Source organism: Canis lupus, chromosome 33 (assembly GCF_011100685.1).
Source record: "Canis lupus familiaris isolate Mischka breed German Shepherd chromosome 33, alternate assembly UU_Cfam_GSD_1.0, whole genome shotgun sequence".
NCBI lineage: Eukaryota > Metazoa > Chordata > Mammalia > Carnivora > Canidae > Canis > Canis lupus.
In genome coordinates this window covers 5,167,615-5,188,115 of record NC_049254.1, presented here as the reverse complement: position 1 = coordinate 5,188,115, position 20,501 = coordinate 5,167,615, and the positions used below count along the sequence as shown (strand labels likewise).

Sequence of the window (20,501 nt, the reverse complement as noted above, 5' to 3'; positions counted from 1 at the left end):
CCAGGGTGTTGTGTTACTAGGACACTGGGTACTAAGAAGACTTTCCATTTGTTTCATTAAACTTTCAATAAAGGCTTTGTGTGTAATTTACGTTCTTGAAAAAAGAAAGATTCAAGCTCAATTAAACGTAAAACACCCAGTGAAGGATTATCTGCTGCCCCCTTAACTTCTGGAGAGTTCTAAAAAGCTGAGGACAAAATTAGTGTTCTCAGAAGCACAGTTACAAACCTCGGCGGTGCCTACCTGGAGATGGTGACAACGGAGAGGTGCTAGGTCGACAGGGGGCTGGCTAGTTGCCAGAGTGGGTGGCCAGGGCCAGAGACAGAGGAGATCAGAGAGGGGTCTAAAAAGCCCAATTAGGGCAGCAAGGCAAGCGGCGTTTTCAGCACAATTCTGTTCGGAACCCGAAGTTGGCCGGCCTGCTCCGAACAGCGACTCCAAGTCTCCGACTTCTGCTGAGTCTACTCGGGATTCCTTTCAAAGCCGCTTCCACCTCACACAAGCTGGGTAGTGCCCCAGCGCCCGCAGGCGCCTCAGGCCGACCGCCCACACCGGCCCATCTGACACTCTGGGTGAGCCCGGTCAGGCTTCAAAAACTATTTTTAACTACGGTGTATGTAACGCCGAATTTTAAATTCTCCCGACACAGGGCAACAATAGCTGAAGCCTCTGGAAAAGCTGACCCACGGCAGGCGCTTTCTGGGAAAGCTGTGCTCTTTCCAGACCGTCAGAGTGGGAACGCTTCGCACGCAGGGAAACTGAGGGACGCTTCGGCGACTAGAATCAAACCTCGAGACCTGAGTGCTAATGAGCCCCGCGCCCCGACGCGGCTCCGCCTCCCAGCGGCTTCCTCTGAAGTCCTCCACCAAGTCTTCAAACCTGAGGTAAACACAGTTTTCTAGAGAAGCGTCCTTCCCCTCAACCCGGATTGCACAATTCCGGGGCAGCCTGGGAGGGCAGCGAGGACAGGCCGCTCCCCATCAGGAGCTAAAGCAAGGAGCGGGTGAGGAGGCTCGGGAAGACCGTCTGAAAGCACGTCCACTTCCACAGCCGGGGAGGGCGGCGCCCGGGCTGTGGGGCGAGCGCGCTTCCCCGGCCGCCCGGGCCCCGCCGGGGAAGTCGAGGCAGAGGGTCCCACAGGGGCGCGGGGCCAGCCGGTGCGGGCGGCGCGAAATACAACTAGCGCGGCTTCCGTGTGCTGACCAAGTCTTGGAACTCACTGTCACAATTCTTTAAATTAAAAAAAAAAAAAAAATCATCTTGAGTAAATTTACACCGGACGGCGGCCAAACGGGCGCTGCGGCGGCGCCTTCCGTCGGCTCCCGAGCGGGGTCCCGTTCCCGCCGGCAGGACGCGCGGAGCCGGGACCCGACCACGTCCGGGGGGGCGGGGGGCGGGGGGCGCCCGGCCGCGGGGCAGCGCTTCAGCCCGACCTGGCCGGGGAGCGGGAGCGGGAGCGGGACGGCGGAACCGCGAGGAAGAAAGGAGAACAGAAAGCGGCGCGCGGCGGGGGCGGGGGCGGGGGCGGGGGCGGGGGGGGGGGGGCAGGCAGGGGCGGGGTGGGGGGCGGCCGGGCCGGCGCGGCGCCCCCGACGTCCCCGCGGCTCCCACCTGGCAGCGCCCCGGCCTGCGGCGGGCGGCGGGCTCGTCCCCGGCCTCTCGTCCTCGTCCTCTGCCTTGTCCCGGGAAGGGCTTCGGGGAGCGAAGAAGCGGGAGAAGGTGTGCCAGGGGGCGCCGCCCCTCCTCCGGCCGCCGGACATGTCCCCGGCGCGGCGGCCGGCCCGGGCGCTCCGCGGGCAGCGGGCGAGGCGAGGCGCGGTGCGGCGCCCGGAGCCCGGCGACGGCAGGACGGACGCGGCGCCGACCGCCAGCGCGGCTCAGCCCGGCCCCGGCGGGAGCGGCGCGGGCGCGGCGGCGGCTTTCCCTGCGCGCCGGCCCCGCCCCCGCGCCCAGGCCCCGCCCCCGCGCCCAGGCCCCGCCCCGCGCCCAGGCCCCGCCCCCCGTCCCGGGAGGAGCCGGAGGCCGCGGCCCCGCGCGGCGCTCGGCGGGCGGGGTCCCCGGGGGAGGCGCTCGAGGGTCGCGCGGCCTGGGGTTTCCCGCGCAGAGGAGCTCGGGCCGCAGCCCCCGGGCTGTGCGCGCCGCCCTTACTCGTTACGGGTTTGCCTTCCGCTCTCTCTGCAGCCAGGGAGCGAGAACAGCGCTCGGACTTGTGAGTGACGCTGCCACCTCGGGCTTGAGAGCAGAGCCGGCCAGGGCGTCAGTGCCCGCGGCCTTTCGTCCGGCCCCCCGGGTGCCAGGGGCGCGCCCCAGGGCGCGGTCCCACGGGGAGGGGCGTGGGGCACAGGCGCCCCGTAGGCCTGTCCGTCCGCCTCTCGGTCGGCCCCTCCCGGGCGCAGACACGTCCCAACCCGGAGGGGCTTTACGGTTCTCACACTCCGTGTTGCAAAAACGACCCTGACGAGACACGAGTGATTTGTTGAAACATACTTCTTAGTGTCACGGACTAACTGGAATCTGCAAAGCCGCGTCTGGGGCTGCTGCACGCGAGCACAGTGTCGCCGCCGCCGGGGCCGTCCCGGGTCTCCCTCCGCGCCCTCAGAATTCCTGCCTGCGTCTTCACGGCTTTGGCGATAAACGTACACCTGGGAAACCCCCATCACCATCTATGCCGTAAACCTTCCGAGATTTCCTCCTGCCCCTTTATTATTTGAGAACACTTACCGCCTTCTTAGGAAATCAAGGGTACGATACAGTATCGTTAACCGTAGGCACGAGGCCGCACAGCACACCTCCAGGGAGAACTCAGTTTTCGTAACTGGAACTTCGTCCCCTTTGACTAGGAGCTCCTGTTTCCCTCTCCCTCAGCCCCGGGGAACCTTCCTTCCACTCTACTATGAATTTGGCTGTATTAGACTGATCCTACAAGTGGTAGCGTGTGGCATTTGTTCTTCTGTGTCTGACTTATTTCACTAATACAGTACTATGGATTTTTAAAGGTTTTGTTTGTTTTTTAATATACCCTAGTGGCTAGCACAGAAAACACGGAGGCCCCTCCACTCCAGGTGGGTTTTTTTTTGTTTGCTTGTTTTAAAACGAATTGCTCAGGAGACCTGTAGAAATCAGGGATATTTACAGAGATCTCAGACATTTACTTGTATAAAAATTGTCTACAAGTAAATGAAATGTCCAAGGCAGTTTTGGCTAGGGGAGGAAGGCACCTTGGGGGGCATCCCTCCCCCAGCTTTGGGGCGCTGGAGAAGAGAAGGTTGCTCTGAGTAAAATGGACATCTCTAAGCCCCAGTTCTTTCAGCATCAGCTGGTGGCAGCTGAGCTTCCCTGCCATCCCATAGCTGCCTCCTAGAAGCACTCCAGCCCCTACTAACTGCTGCAGAGCCCAAGACACTCACCCTAATTTGTCCTGGCTTTGATTCAACTCACCAAAGTGAAATCAGCCCAGTTCCCTTCAGCTTGGATTCAAGACTTACCAGTGCTTTCTCATTTAGAAATATTTCCTCCTTCTCTGTGAGTCTGAGAAAACAGGGAAAAGCTAGAATAATACATAGGACAAGTAAAGTTCCCAATTCTTGCCTTATTTCAGGGGAGAATCTCCCTTAAATACCAACTTACTAGAAAGCCCAGAGAACATGAGAACAAAGAGATTAGGAAGCAAACTGTTCCCTCCAGCTAGAAGGCCCAGAGAATAATTATCTCCCCAAAGGAATGTTGACTACCAGATGTGTCCCCAATTGTACTGTAAAAAGCGGGCCCTATACCCTAATGCCCACCCAGCAGGTGGATTGTTTGGGAAGTCTTCCTGGGGATAAAAGTGGGTGAGATCCAGCAAGATTTAGTACTGAATTATGATTTTAACTAATAATAATAGCTTTCTAAGAATAGAATTTCTCAAGGAAAATGCTATGATAGCCATATTTCTTCCATAGCCACTATCCTGGATAAGTGAGAAGGCATTAGAATCGTCATGTGTAAAGTCTTTAATAAAAACTTTCTACAGTGTTGCTGAGGATAATATAAGTAGTGGAAATAACACTACTGCTCCTCTAGCTAGAATCCCTTCTATTGATGAACAGCTTGTAAAAGTCTAAGATATTACAGATGTTATTAAAGGTCCCAAAGTTAACAGTTGGGCCAATAGAGATCTATGATAGATTTTTTTTTTCCCTCAAAAGCAACTACTTCATGAAGGAAGCAATGTCTAAGGATACTCGAATCTCCACTCTGTGGTAGAACAAAGCAGTACTTTGAATGAATTGTAAATATGAATTATGCCCTGCCTCCATTAAGGCAAACTCTATGAAAGATTAGTTTAAAGCCATAAAACAATGACCCCTGAATTTTTTTTTATCAATTTACTTTTCTAGTCTTTATCAGTTTCTAGATATCCTACATCCTTATGTTCTGACACATAGTAACTTCTGAATACTAAGTTATTAGTATTCCTTGCATTAAGAAGTCTGTAAAAATGAGTTTTAGAGTTGTGAGGATGTCAGAGATGACAATTTAGCACAGTTGTCCTCATTTGCTCACCCATTTGTTCCACAGACATTGGCGAAGGCCTAAAGTAGAAACTATCTACTGTGAAGCTGATGAAGCTGAAGTCTCAAGGCCCCTCACAGGCACAGTCTCTTCCAGTATGAACCTGGAAATGTGATCACATGGTCATGTGTTTCTGTGAAATTTATACAAGGAAATGTTTTAAGTGCAATGGATAAATATCACAATTTCTTTCCATTTGATTCCCACCCCACCCCCCAGTATCATACTTCTCAACTTAGTAGTTGTTGGATTTATTGGGGGACATTTTGGCATCTTCCAGGGAATTTGAGTAGGAAATATATTTAGTTTAGATTTAGTGAGGTATATTTATATGGTCGTATCTTCAAAATTTAGTTATTGCTTAATTTTATTTATTTATTTATTTATGATAGTAATACACAGAGAGAGAGAGAGAGGCAGAGACACAGGCAGAGGGAAAAGCAGGCTCCATGCACCGGGAGCCCGACGTGGGATTCGATCCTGGGTCTCCAGGATCGTGCCCTGGGCCAAAGGCAGGCGCCAAACCGCTGCACCACCCAGGGATCCCTAGTTATTGCTTAAATTCCAGTTTGTCTATTGTGCAGCTCATTAAGCATTATATCGAAGATGCAAGACCAGAGGTCCTATTAAGATATAAACAGATCCCAAGACCCCTGACACTGAAAATATGCGGATAGTAGAAGAGAAACAAGATTTAAAATGTACAATAGCAAAAGGGGACTATGGAAAATTATTCCAGGCATCCAAAGACAAAACACAAGAGGAAGAATCCCTTCTAATTGATGTAATTTTTCTCATAGCAGTAATACATTCAATAATGCAGTACAGGGGTTCTTGGGTAGCTCAGTAGGTTGATCCTGGGGTCATAGGGATCCCTGTTCAGCATGGGAATCTGTTTCTTCCTCTCCTCCTGCCCTCCCCAACACCCCAACCTGCTCCTGCTCGCTTGTGCTCTCTTGAATAAATAAAATCTTAAAAAAATAGTGCAATGTATACAATTTTTATAACTGTAAATGCATCAAATTTTTTATATGAAAATTATGTAACATAGAATTCATCAGAATTTTTTGTAGGGCACAAACCTGTAGCAGCACTACAGTGAGTATATGGGTGGGAGTGTTGCATGTTTACACGGCCCTTCCATCAATAATATACTCAACCAAACGTATAGAAAATGATATTAGAAAATCATCATTAGGGAGCTTGGCTGGCTTGGTCGGTAAAGCATGTGACTCTTGATCTTGGGATCAGGAGTTTGAGCTCCATGCTGAGTATAGAAATTACTTTAAAAAATTAAAAATCATTGTCATATGAAAGGCTACAAGAGAGTATACTATCAAAATTAAAAGAAAAAGTAGAGGTATGCTAAGGAGGTAATGGAAAATATATTGGTTTTCTAGATTTTGTGATGTCTGTATTGTTAGTTGAGTTTCTTTTAAAGATTTTACTTTTGTCAGAGAGAGAGAGAATGAGTTGTGGGGAGGGGCAGACGGAGAAGCAGACTCTTCACAGAGCAAGGAGCCTGATGTGGGGCTCTGTCCCAGGACCCTGGGATCATGACCTGAGGCAAAGGCAGACGTCTAATCAACTGAACCACACTGAACACCCTCAACTTTTTAAAATTGGTAATTTGCATGATTTATTTTTTTCACTCATTGATTTAATTTTTCTTATTTTTAAATCATTTTTTCTTTAAAAAGGACCCTCAAGTTGTAAAAACCTTGAGATACCTCCAAACCTGGATCTGTCCCTGAGTGCCAGCTAATGTGTCAGATGCATGCTCATTCTTAGAGACACAGGGACGACTAAGATACTTTCCCATAAGGGTCAAGTTTGATAGGGGAAACAGATGAGCAAAGGGGTGTAATAGGGATATCTTTCTTAGAGCATGCATATAGGATGGACACCCCTAGAAGGTTCCAGGAAGGTTCACAGAGGAAATAACTGCCAGTATACTCTCTTCTCTCCACCTCCTGTGTCCACTGTGACTTCCACAAACAGACCGCAATTCAATAGCTTATTCGATACATGAGAAAACCTGAAGTTCATGACAGTGTGGTTCCCAAAGCTTAAGCAATAAACTCCTCAAAGGCATGAGAATAGACTAAAAGTGCTGATTTCTGAACCATTTAAACAAGGATGCAAGTGTTTAGAAATGCTAAGCTTCTTGTTCTGAAAAGTCCACCAAAGGGATAAGCCTCTGTATATATCTTAGAGCACAGTATTTACTATGTGGCAGGTGGCCCAGGAATATTAAGACAGCTGTCAACATCAAGGAGAGCACCAGCCCATGAAAAGCAAGCAGATGGGTTGGGGCACTTCACGAGCTGCCTCCTAGAATAATAGCTGTGCGCGGCCAAATGAGGCAATGTCATGCTGCCCAGGGCAGCAAAAAGCTATTACTGGATGTAAACGCTCAATTAGGAGACGGGGCGGGGGAATATCCTCCCCTTTCCTTTGTTTGCATAGCTCAAGTTTTCATTAAGAACCACAACAGCAAATAAGAAAGGGGGGGAAATGTTAGAATTTTTTATTCTGTTATATTCTGATTATCATGGTTTGTAACATGGGAAAATGCCTCAGTCTTATTGCTTCAATGAGAGCAGATGGTAAAATTTTTAAGTAATTGGTTATTCAGACTTCTATGGGATGCATGAAGTTTTATTGTATTGTCTGGCTTTTATTTCTAGAACATGTGGAGATTGAGATCTTTCAAACACACATCTTTCAATGTTTAAATTAAGATGTGTTAGTCTGACCTAAATTACATTTACTCTTTTCTTCTCTTAATATGATAATTGCAAAGAGAAAGGAGTTCTTTATAAAAATACATTAACAATTCAATATTTATTTCTCAAACAGCGCAAAAGTTGGTAATACTAAATCATTATATTCTAAAAAGTATATGAATAGAAGAAGGATTTCTTTGGCAAACAGATTATGAGATGTATTCCAAAAAAGTTACTTATACCAATTCATTTCAATGTGTCTTTGGGTTCAAATGCTATCTAAAATATAAAGTCATATATAGAATATTAACTTTTATTAATGCAGCTTTATAAACATGACACACATAATGGCTCAGAATAAGAATTTACTATGGTATGAGAGAATTCCTATATTGCTCTCCCTAAAATATTTCTTCTGAACACATAAGCCAAGTTCTATTTTGTGCGTATCTGATATACAATTTTAAATGGAGCTATTCTGTAAAAATTATTTATAAATTTCTGAACTGCACTATATTAGTGTTGATCGCAAATTTTATTAGGGCTTCATGAAACAAAGCCTAAAAGTAAAATGGGTGATTGGCTTGTGAATTGGCTTTCTTCTTATTAGGAACATACATGTCCCAGAATCCTGAGTTCTCTTACTATGGACGCATTGGTCCCATTTTAATTTGTTGCAAATGGTTTAAAAAACAAGGCATAGAGGCAGCTGTCATTGTGAGCAAATGTTTTGATTAGAGAGAGAAAGCAGCTGGAAATGATACATGCTGTCATATAAGATGAACCATTTTTCACATTCTGACTTTACCTCACTCATAATTGAGATTATTTCATTTACATGAGTTTTCTTTGTATAGAATAGAATAGAAGTCTATTGCTTTGTTTATAATCTGAGGTGATAAAGTATTGAACGTACCACTGAATATAAATTTGACATACTTATCTATGGAAATCTTACATGATCTATTATGAAATAATATCATTGACAATCTTTCAAAAATTTCATTTAAAAATACTGCCATACTGCTCAATGTAGTAACAAAAAATCTGTATGGAGTTTATAAAAGCAAGTGTTACTGTAGTGGATATAATTTCTCAATATCTCCATTTTGAAAGATTTGTATAAATTCATCAAACTATAATTTAACTGGCTTTGCAAATAATGGACAAAAGCATCCTACACCAAATATTTCCATCAGTCCATCTTTGCAACTGGTTTCCTTTCTCATCTCTTCCAGCTAACTTTTTACCGGTAAAGAGAAAAAGAAGTGACCATCAACAAAGGTAAAACAGAAGTCAAGATGTTACAATGGAATATTTTGACTCAAATATTGAAGTAAAAAAATAATTCTCATAATTGATCTCATATTATTAATCATTCTTAAATATTAACATGTCTATAGTCTATCTTCTACTATATTTTTCTTTCAGCTTCTCAAATAAGCACTTCTTAAGCACTTCTAGGTAGTCTGTTTCCTTATAAGTCATTTGATTTACCTCTCAGGTAAGTAAATTCACATACTTTGAATTATCAAGTCTAGAAAGACAATTAAATGTACAAATGGTTTTTTTGAACCTCACAGCTGGTATTAAGTAACTCAAAAAAATGATTCCATTTCCATCTGGTTCAACAGGAACTCCACTTCAAATGATCAATCATGTATATCATCATATGAAGTAGCTAACCACACCACAGTGTAGAATTGGTCTCTATAAAACTATCAACCACATGCAGCCTGAGGGGAACGGAAATTAACTTACTCATTTTAAATTCTGCAATTTTCATTCCAGGTCTTCCTACCACTTACGTACATTTTGTAGGTATATTTTGGTCTGGATAGTTTTTTTTTTTTTTTTGAAGATTTTATTTATTTTCATGAGGGACACAGAGAGAGAGAGAGAGGCAGAGACACAGGCAGAGGGAGAAGAAAGCTCCTCACAGGGAGCCTGATGTGGGACTTGATCCCAGGACCCCTGGGTCATGACCAAAGCCAAACCCAGGTGCCCCAGTCTGGATAGCTTAAATAAAACACAATCTAGCTTAGAAAAAAAAAAATCTTTAAATAAAATTTAACCAGTACCTATTTGTTGACAAAACTCCTCCTTAGTTGTCCAGGAAGGTAATGAGAAAACTTTAAAAAATTTACATATTTACTAAAAAAATCTATTAACCAGCCTACATTTTGGAAAAACAAAACAAAAAGCAGGAAATTGGAAAATTCTGAAATTTGTAAATAGAATCTAAAGATCATTGATCTGATGCTCATTACTCTAGTGTTACCTGCTTCAAACTTTATTAGGAGATTTGGTGGGAGAGATACATACTAAAAAAATAAAAGAAAGAAAGATAATATCTCATTTACAAAAAGTCATTTTATAGTCTTCTTCCCACTCAATTATCTCTTACTGAATACTTCCAGGTCCTGTGTTTGGTGACTGGATTATGACACTATGACCTACCATCAAGAAGCTTCGTCTCAGAGAAGGAAACAGAACTAACCAAAAGTTTACAGATTGTACGACAGCGTGATAAGGGAAACATGTACGTGGGCAAAGGGAGAAGACAGCGCCTAACGGAGTCACTTGGGCAGGCTGTACTTGGGGTCCAGGACAGAGTTCACCAGTCACAGCTCCAGAAGTACAGATCACAAAGTCCTGCAAGGACAACCAGTTAAAACACCTACTGACACATATTCATATTAGAAATCTATATTAGATAAAATTAGAGAAATTTGTAATCAATCAAATTTATAATTAGATGAAGTCTATGTTAGATAAAAAGCAACATCAAAGCCCACTAGGAGTGCACAGAATACTGGGCCAGTGATAGATGTATCATTAACATATATATTGTGTGATTTAGTGAGAAAATATTGCAGTAAATGGGTGCTACTACATTATGAATCATCAAATACTATGTGTAACATAAGAATATTCAAGGGCTTTGGTATGCTAATATGAAACTATATGAAACTACCTTTAAGTGAACTCTGCTGCATTCTTTAGAGTCATTGCACAATTAAATGACAAACATAAGGTATGAGAAATATGCAGGTAGAGAAACTGGTACACTGATTCTAGCATGACCTATATAATTGGAGTTTACAGCTGCCAATTTTTGCCCAAGGCAGGTCAGACCAGTAATTCAGGCAGGAGGAGTCTTACTACTAACCAAATACCTAATTTAGGACCAAAATCAAGTGTATGCAAAAATTAGTTTGACTTGTTTGACATTCTTATAAAAATTGTCTTTCTTATAGCTATTACCTTGGATTCATTCTAAAAGTTGTCAAGTCAATGTTATTAACTATCGTGAAATCCAGAAAGTTACCTGGTCCAACTTTACGATTAGTGGTTAAAATGCTTTTCCTTCTCTAAAAACTGGTAGCAGTACTGTATTTTCTAATATTATATCTATAAATTTGAAGAATTCTGTAACTCCTATAATAAATATATCCACATTCCCCTAAGGTTTGCAATTATCAACATATTCAGCTAGTCAATTTTTATATGAGTGAAGCAATTCCAGACTTTTTTTTTGAAAATAAATTATTTATCTACTGTATTCTGTTCTGGTTATTCTCATGGAGAATGCCATTTGCTTTATACTGCTATTTCATATAAAATTCTTTTTATCTACAGATAATTTTTATTTGAAATTATTTCATACTTATTGAAAAATTACAAGAGTACAAAGAACCTTTCATTTAATGAACCATTTGAAAGTATGTTGTCAAAATGACGTCCTATCACCCCTAGTTTGATATGTTTCTTAATAAACATGACCATTGTCCTAAAATCCTAAATAACCAAACTATAACCCTCAAAATCAAGAAGTTTGTGTTAATAAGTGCTACTATCTTGTCCTCAGACCCCATTTGTGTTTTGCCAGTTTTCTTAGTAATGTCTTTCATAGCAAAGTGATCCAATTCAGGATCACATATCACATTTATTTGTCATATCTTTGTAGTTTCCTTCATTCAAGAAAGGTTCCTCATCTCTTCTTGATTTTCAAGGATGTGACACTTTTGAATGTTAAGGGAGAATTTTTTGTTTGTTTGGTTTTGTTGGTTGTGGATAATGGAGACATCTTTCCATCTGGTATATCTGGTGTTTCCTTGTGGTTAAGTTCAAGCTATGATTTTTGGCAAAAATACCACAAAAGTAATGTTATGTTCTTCTTGTGGCTGGTGGTACATGATTTTCATTTGTCCTATTATGGATGATGTTTACTTGGATCAGTTGATGAATTCCATTTTTATTTACTGGCATTTTAATATACCTCTTTATATTTTTAAAATAGTTGCTATAGGGATTATAATATACATTCTTAATTTACACTGTCAACTAGAATATTCTATCACTTCATGTACAATGCAGTTTTACAACTGTTTAGATCCTTCATGATCCACCCTATTAGTTATACTGCAGTTGCCATGTCTTTTGTATGACATATACATATATTATAAACCCCAGAAGAATATGCTACACCTTTTGCTTTAGACATTTACATGTATTTTAAGGACATTAAGGCCAAAAAAAAAAAACTTTCATATTGACCCAAATATTTGCCATCTCATTGATTTTTATTGTTTCCTGAAAATTAGTTTTCCTTTAGTACCATTTCCCTTCAGCCTGAAGAACTTTCTTATGGTAGTGCAGAGCTGCTGATAAAATTTTTTCTTAGTGTTCTATCTTATCATTCTGGATTTTTTTTTTTCTTTCAACACTTACTGCAGTCTCTGGCATAGATCATTTCTGATAAGAAATCCACAGTAGTTTGTATTACTCAGTATACAAGGTTGATTCTCTCTATCTAACCCTGGATATTTCTGGAATTTTCTCTGGTTTTCAACAATTTGCTATCATGTACCTAGGGGGTTTGTTCTGTATTAACTCTGCTGGGGGTTTGCTGAGCTTTTTGAATCTATAAATTACATCTTTCGTTCAGTTTCAGAAAATCTCAGCCATTATTTCCTCAAAAATTTATCCTGCTCCATTCTCTTTCCTTTCCCTGTGGGACTCCCAACTACATAATGCAAAAAATACTTTTGATATTATTCTACAGGATCCTGAGGCTCTGTTTGTTTTTTTTCCCATATTTTTCTTTTTCTCTTCTCCATATGGGAAAATTTCTATTGATCTAGATCTTCAAGCTTGCTGATTATTTCCTCTGTCATTTTCATTCTATGGTTAGTCTATGCAGTGATTTTTAAAATTTTTCAGATTTTATCTGAATATTTTTCAGTTCTAGAATTTCATTTAGTTTTCTTTTATATTTTCTATTTTTCTGCGGAAAATTTCTATTTATAAGCATTTTCCCCTTTATCTCATTGAAATAATTTACTACAACTGCCTTAGAGTCCTTATCTGATCATTTCATTTGCGTCATCTCAGTGTTGACCTCTATTATCTTTTACTTTGAAAACGGGTCATAGTTTTCTGGTTCTTCACATATCAAGTAAATTTGGATCGTCTCTTAGATATTTTGAATGCTGTGCTGTAGAAACTGTAGATTTTATTATGTAATTCCATTTTTACTTTATAGAGACATTAAGTTGTTAAAACTCACACTGCAAACTTGGCCTTGCTGATTGTAGACAGCAGACCAAATCTCAGTTCATGATTTTTGTCTAGTTATAATCTGTTTTGAATCTGCCTTGCTTGTTCCTGGTTTGGGACTCAGCCAGACACTTGGGAACATTTATACCTAGAATTTTAGACTCCTATTGTCTAGATCTGTCCTTTACTGGATGTTCTTCCCTTCACTTTGCAGTGGCTTTGGTTGTCCCAAGCTCTGTCCTCTTTTCTTTAGGGCAAAAATATGGCTGGCATTCCATCAGAAGCTTAGCAGCCCAGGGTTTTAGTTATGACTGCAGCCTGTTCTCAGACTAAAAGTCTCAAAATAGGGAGGCACTTGGCTCTTTCAGTTGGTAGAACATGTAACTCTTGATCTCAGGGTTTTGAGTTCAAGCTCCACGTTAGGCATAGAGCTGACTTACAAAAACAAAACAAAACAAAACAAAACCCTTAGGGCTTTTTTCTTTTTATCCAATCAGCCATGGAGTAATGGAAAACTCACCCCATGCAGTGCCACCTTCTAAGTTCCAACTCCCCTCCAAAATACACCTACTCCTGTTCATTCTCAAGAACCTTCAGATTTGTGGAATTTTTTGTTGCTGCCCAGCATTTTTAGTTATCTGTAGGAAGGTTTGTCTATCAGAAACTTATTCCACTATACCAGAAGCATAATTCAGTCCCAACCTATTCTTAAGACAATGAAAAAGATCATATGTAAAAGATCACTAGCTTGCTTCTCATGGTTGGAAGCTGAAGAATATCTTCAGGAATAGAAATGAACATATAAAAATAGTTAAGCACTGCATAGTATATTTTGTTTAAATTAACACAGTATTAACCTTCACTAACATTCCAATTTTATTTCCTTATTATGCTCCCAAAATATGTGAACCATGGCAAAAATTAACACGTAATATTGGCTTACCTATTAATTCAATAAATATGGGCTTAATAGGTACCATGCAGTGTCCTTAGGCACTTGGAATGCAGTGTTTGAACAAATATCTGTACTCATGAGGTTTATATTCTAGTGTGAAAGACCAACAATGAATATATATATATGTAATAATACCAAGTCATGATAAAATGGAATAAGAAAAAATACAGCAGAATAGAATAGGGGAGAGGGATGGATTCACTGGTTTGAATATAATAGTCAGAGATGACATCTCTCAGGGAGTGACTTGAGTGACATGAGGGAGTGAGGCATGCAAGGATCCAAGGAAAGGCATTCCAGATAGAAAGAATATAATGGTCCTTAGATGATGAAGAATTTGGCTCATTTGAGAAATAGTAAGCTGGAGTGCAATAAGTGAGAGCAACTAGGTATTAGGAAGGAGGTTAAAGATATAGCTAGAACATGTTAGGTACGAACTCCAGTAGGCTCTGGTAATATTTTGGATTTTATCTGATGGAAGCTATTGAAAGGTTAAGGATAGAGTGATAGATTTTATTCTTTAAAAACAAAAATGGCACTAGTTGCTATGTAGGGAGAACATTGTTGTTGGGGTAGAAGGGAAGCAGAGGAACTAACTAGGAAGGGAGTTTAGAGGTCCAGACAGGAGCTATGGTAGCTTAGACCAGGGCAATTACTAATGGAAGGGATGTGAAGTCAGATTCTGGATATATATATATATATTTTTTTTTTTTTAAAACAGAATTTGCTGATATACTGCGAGAGACATGAAAGAAGAAATTAGATCTCTTATTTTAATTATTATGAATTTGATTATTGATTTTTGGCATAATGGATAATTTGCATTCAGGGTCATTTTTCTTACTTTACTATGCTATCAATGAACCTATTTTTACTTGCTGATAATGCACTAATGCAAGTTGGTACACAGAGGATAGTCTTACTACATTCATCTGCAAATTGAATGGAATGTTGATTATAATGGATAAGTTCTGATTTTGGCATGTTTATATAACTTAATACTGTGATTACTCAATTCTCCCACTTTTGTTTATATACTTTACTGTAAATTTTATAATCAAATACAACACACATTTTGCCTTAACAGCAAGAAATGAAATTATCTGTACTATTGAAATACACCTATTCCAGGTTTTCAAAATGTGCATATGTGAAATAAAAAGCACAAAATTAAAAAGATTATGTAAACCTCACTAACAGTTTTAAATATATTATCTTGGTATTCTCAGACAATGAGTGTTCTATATTAGGATATCACTTGTATTAAGTTATAATTTCTAAGTAGAAATACAAACAGAAATCTGTTAAATTTATTTTGTAAAAAATCATCTATTTTTTCAGTGTTCTAAATCTGTCTTGATTCAAACATATACACATACATGTGTGTTACACAGAGCCATGTTGTCAAAACAGTAGGAGAATAAGAATACAATACTATGGTGTACTACTTGTTTTCAGTTTCCTAGGTCTAACTTCTAAATAGTTCATTTTACCAGGGCTGGTCAAGGCCCTAACCCCAACCTCCCAAATACTGACTGGTTGCCACAAAAAGTTAGTTTTACAATATAGAGTGTCTTCTAAGTCTAGTAGCAAGAATTACCTAATAATTCAATTAGGATCTGGAGATAAGAGAATATGTAAATCAAAACAAGGTCCACTCAAAGCCTAGAATCCATTTCAAAGCTATGGAAGTTTTTTTGTTTTGTTTTAAAAGAATCAGCTTTTGGTTTTATTGATTTTTCTCTATTGTGTATCAATATTCAGTATCATTGGTTTCTATTCTTTATTACTTCTTTCAATCTGCTTACTTTAGGTTTGCTCTTTTTCTATTTAACACAGAAACATAGATTATTAATTTGATATCTTTCATTTTTTTCTAATTTAATGCTATATATTTCCCATATACAATGCTGTCAGCTGACCCCCCAAATATTGATATAGTGCATTTTAATTTTTGTTTAGTTATAAATATTTCCTAAATTCCCCTTAATCATCCTTTTTGACTTATGGATTATTTATGTTAATTTCTAAGTGGTGATTTTTTAACGTGTTATTGGTTTCTAATTTAATTCTTCCATGGTTAGAGAACATATTTTGAATGGTTTGAAGTGTTTTAAATCTATTAATGTTTGTTTTATGACTTAGAGTATGGTCTTGGTAAATATTCTATACACACTTGAAAAAAAAAGTTCTATTCTGATATTGCTGGATTGACTGTTCTATGAATGTCATTTAGATCTAGCAGGTTGATGGTATTTTCAGTTCTTTTATATCCTTGCTGATTATCTGTCTACCAGGGTCTATCCATTACTAAGAGAAAAGTATTTACCCAACTATAATCATGGATATATTTCCTTCAGTTCTGTCAGTTTTTCTTTATGTATTCTGAAGAGGTTTTTAAGTGACTGCACATTTAAAATTGTCTTCTTGGTGATTTGACCCTTTTATTATTACAAAATGTCCATCTTTATTCCTGGTAATTTTCTTTGCTCTGGAAATCAAGTTGGTCTGATGTTAATATTGCTACTCCAGCTTTCTTTTGAGTAGCATTTTTATAGTAAATCTTTTCTCATCTTTTTACTTATCTATAATCACTATATTTGCAGTGAATTAATTATAGAGAACCTATAGTTCCATAATGCTTTTATCCATTCCATACCTTTAATTGGTATGTTTACACCATTTATATTTAATAATGAATTATTGATATGTTTGGATTTAGGTTAGGCCTACATTCTATTATGTTTTCTATTTGTCCTCCCTATTTGTTGTTGTTACTCTGCTTCTTCTATGCTTTCTTTTGTATCATTTAAACATATTTCAGTATTTCATTTTAACTTATTCATTTTTTACTATATTTCTTTGTATAGTTTTGTGTGTGTGTGTGTGTGTGTGTGTGTGCCTTGTTTAGATATTACAATAACCAGGGGCACCTGACTGGCTCAGACAATAGAATATGTGGCTCTTGATTTCAGGGTTATGAGCTTGAACCCCATGTTGGATGTGGAAATTACTTTAAAAAATCTTTAAAAGCTGTAACATCCATATTTTTCACAGTCCACTTAGAAAAAATAATTTTTCACTTGAAGAATTACATAGAAAGAATCATATATGACCCTGTATCCCCTCCCCTTTAATTTGTAGTTGTATTGGATATTACATCTACATAAATTGAAATCTCCATTAACACATTTTTTTTTTTTTTTTTTTTTTTTTTTTTTTTTTTTTTTTTTTTTACTGTCAAATATGTTTCGAAGAACACAGGATGTTAAGTTTCCTTCTGGTATCATTTCCCTTCTGTTTAAAGAACTTCCTTTAGCAATTCTTTTAGAGCAAGTTAGGTGGCAATAAATACTTTTGCTTTCCTTAATGCTGAGAATGCCTTTATTTCACCTTTATTCTTAAAAGATTGTTTTGCTGAATATTATTATTCCATGCTGATACTTAACAAAAAAAAAAGGTTTTAAAAATGATGTGTAGTTTTCTTATGGTCTCGATTTCTGATGAGAAATCAGCAGTCATTTGAAATGATATTTCCCTATAAATTATGTGTCATTTTCTCTCGATGCTTTTAAATTGAGCTTCTGAAATCTGTATGCTATGCCCTTCATCAAGTTTGGAAAGTTTCTGGCTATTAATACTTAAAATACTTTTTATGCTTTTTACTTTTTGACTTTTTTGTAAAGATTTTATTTATTTATTCATGAGAGAGAGAGAGAGAGAGAGAGAGAGAGAGAGAGAGAGGCAGAGACACAGGCAGAGGGAGAAGCAGGCTCCATGCACGGAGCCCGATATGGGACTCAATTCTGGGACTCCAGGATTACACTGTGGGCTGAAGGCAGGTGCTAAACCGCTGAGCCACCCAGGGATCCCTACTTTTTGACTTCTGATAATACTTACTTGACAGTGGACTTTTTGATGATGTTCTATAGGTCCATAATCTTCTCTTCATTTTTTTTTTAATTCAATCTTCTTTTCCCGTTATTCAAATTGGATGATATTAATCTACCTTCACATTCTTAGCATCTTTCCTCTGTCCTTTTGATATGTTTTTCTTTTTTATTAATTTAAAATTTTATTTGAGAGAGAGCAAGCATGAGACAGGGTAGGGGGGAGCCGAGGGAGAGGGAGAAGTAGACTCCCCTCTGAATAGGGAGCCTGACTCAGGGCTTGATCCCAGGACCTTGAGATCATGACCTGAGCTGAAGGCAGATGCTTAACTGACTGAAGCACCAAGGCACCCTTTAAGTTTTTATTTACATTCCACTATAGTTGACAGTGTTGTATTAGTTTCAGGTGTACAATACAGTGACTCAACAGTTCCATATATCACCCAGTGCTCATCATAAGTGACTCCTTAATCCCCATCACCTATTTAACCCTACCCCCTATACTCTTCCCCTCTAGTAACCACCAGTTTGTTTTCTATAATTAAGAGTCTGTTTTTTCATTGCTCTCTATTTCCCTTTGCTCATTTGTTTTGTTTCTTAAATTCCACATATGGGTGAAACTGTATGGTATGTCTTTCTCTGACTGACTTATTTCACTTAGTATAATACTCTCTGGCTCCATCTGTATTGCTGTAAATGACAAGATTTCATTCATTTTATGGCTGAATAGTATTTCATTGTGTGTGTGTATACACACACACACACACATACACATCTTTACTGATGGGACACTTGGGCTGCTTCCATATCTTGGCTATTATAAACAATGATGTTATAAACATAGGGGTGCACATTATCTCTCGAATTAGTGTTCTTGTATTCTTTGGTACTCAGTAGTGCAACTGCTGGATTACAGGGTAGCTCTATTTTTAACTTTTTGAGGAAACTCCATACTGTTTTCCACCATGGCTGTACCAGTTTGCATTCCCACTAACAGTGTAAAAGGGCTCCTTTTTCTCCACATTCTTGCCAACACCAATTGTTCCTTGTGTTGATTTTAGCTTTTCTGAAAGGTGTGAGGTGATATATGTCATTGTAATTTTATTTGCACTCCCCTGATGGTAAGTGATGATGAGCATTTCTCAAGCGTCTAATGCATTATTGGGCATATTATTTGCAAGTATTTTCTCCCATTCCATAGGTTGCCTTTTTAGTTTTGTTGGTGGTTTCCTTCACTGTGCAGAAGCTTTGTATTTTGATATAGTCCCAATAGTTTATTTTTGCTTTTGTTTCCCTTGAGTCTGGAGACATATCTAGAAAGAAGTTGCTACGGCTATGTCAAAGAACTTACTGCTTGTGTTCTAGGATTTAATTTAATTTCAGGTCTCACTTTTAGGTTTTTAATCCATTTTGAATGTGCTTTTGTGTATGGTATAGGAAAGTGGTCCATTTTTCTTTCTTTTGCTTTTTGCTGTCCAGTTTCCCTACCATTTGTTGAAGAGACTGCCTTTTTCCCATTATATATTCTTTTTTGAAGATTAATTGACCATATAGTTATGGGTTTATATCGGGATTTTCTATTCTGTTCCATTGATCTATGTGTCTATTTTTGTGCCAGTACCATATTATGCTGATGACTATAACTTTGTAGTATAATTTGAAGTCCAGAATTGTGATGCCTCCAGTTTTTTCTTTTTTGAGACTGCTTTCGCTATTCAGGGTCTCTTCTGGTTCCATACAAATTTTAGAATTATTTATTCTAGTTTTGTGAAAAATGCTGTTGCTATTTTGACAGGGATTGCATTAAATGTGTAGACTGCTTTGGATAGTATAGATATTTTAACAATATTTGTTCTTTCAATCCATGGGCATGAGATACCTTTCCACTTCTATGTGTCATCTTCCATTTTTTCATCAGTGTTTTAAGTTTCCAGAGTACACCTCTTACACCTCTTTGGTTAGGTTTATTCCTAGGTATCTTATTATTTTTGATACAATTGTAAATGGGATTGTTTCGTTAATTTCTCTTTCTGATATTTCATTATTGGTGTGTAGAAATGCAACAGATTTCTCTACATTCATTTTATATCCTGCAACTTTACTGAATTTGGTTATCAGTTCCAACAGTTTTCTGGTGGAGTCTATTGGGTTTTCTAGTTATCATGACATCTGCAAATAGTAAAAGTTTTTTTTCTCCTTACCCTTACTTCCTCCCTTATCTGTATTATTCCACTTATATCAATGGACAGATCATCTAAGCAGAAAATCAACAAGGAAATACTGGCTTTGAATGACACACAGAACAGATGAATTTAACAGATATCTTCAGAATATTCCATCCTAAAATAGAATACACATTCTTTTCAAGTGCACATGGAACATTCTCCTGAATAGATCACATAGTATCCCACAAAACCAGCCTCAACAAATTCAAGATCAAAGTCATACCATGTATCTTTTCTGACCACATGCTATAAAACTAGAAGTCAACCCCAAGAAAAAATCTGGAAAGACCACACATATATAGAGTACATGGAAACAAATGAAAATGAAAACACAATGGTTCAAACCTCTGAGATGCAGTAAAAGCAGTTCATTTGTTCATTCGTTGTTCGTTCCTCTTTTTTTAAGAGAGAGTGAGCTGGTAGGGAGGGGCTGGATAGAGGAAAAGAGGGAGAGAATACTAAGCAGGCTCCACAACCAGCATGGAGCCTGACTCAGGGCTTGATCTTACTACTCTAAGATCATGACATGACCTGAAATCAAGAGTGAAATGCTTAACTGACTGAGCCACCCAGGCACTGCACAAAA

The 20,501-nt window shown here is 39.2% G+C and overlaps 2 protein-coding genes and 2 long non-coding RNA genes across 4 annotated transcripts in view; 2 read left to right on the top strand and 2 right to left on the bottom strand.

Annotated features, from left to right (window-relative positions):
- Nucleotides 1-1,799, bottom strand: part of CRYBG3 (crystallin beta-gamma domain containing 3) — a 102,056-nt gene extending 100,257 nt beyond the window's left edge. The window contains exon 1 of the mRNA XM_038582513.1: nt 1,612-1,799. Within this exon, the coding sequence (XP_038438441.1) occupies nt 1,612-1,760 (149 nt within the window). The 5' untranslated portion in view covers nt 1,761-1,799. The remainder of the gene's footprint in view (nt 1-1,611) is intronic.
- Nucleotides 9-10,870, top strand: LOC119867307. Its single transcript, XR_005383152.1, has 3 exons — nt 9-884; nt 8,522-8,567; nt 9,704-10,870. It is a non-coding gene; the product is annotated as an uncharacterized LOC119867307 (long non-coding RNA).
- Nucleotides 2,049-5,527, top strand: LOC119867308. The gene is made up of 3 exons (XR_005383154.1): nt 2,049-2,742; nt 3,025-3,062; nt 4,561-5,527. It is a non-coding gene; the product is annotated as an uncharacterized LOC119867308 (long non-coding RNA).
- Nucleotides 9,556-20,501, bottom strand: part of ARL6 (ADP ribosylation factor like GTPase 6) — a 59,596-nt gene continuing 48,650 nt past the window's right edge. The window contains exon 13 of the mRNA XM_038582536.1: nt 9,556-9,938. The gene's annotated coding sequence lies outside the window, so the exon portion shown is untranslated. The remainder of the gene's footprint in view (nt 9,939-20,501) is intronic.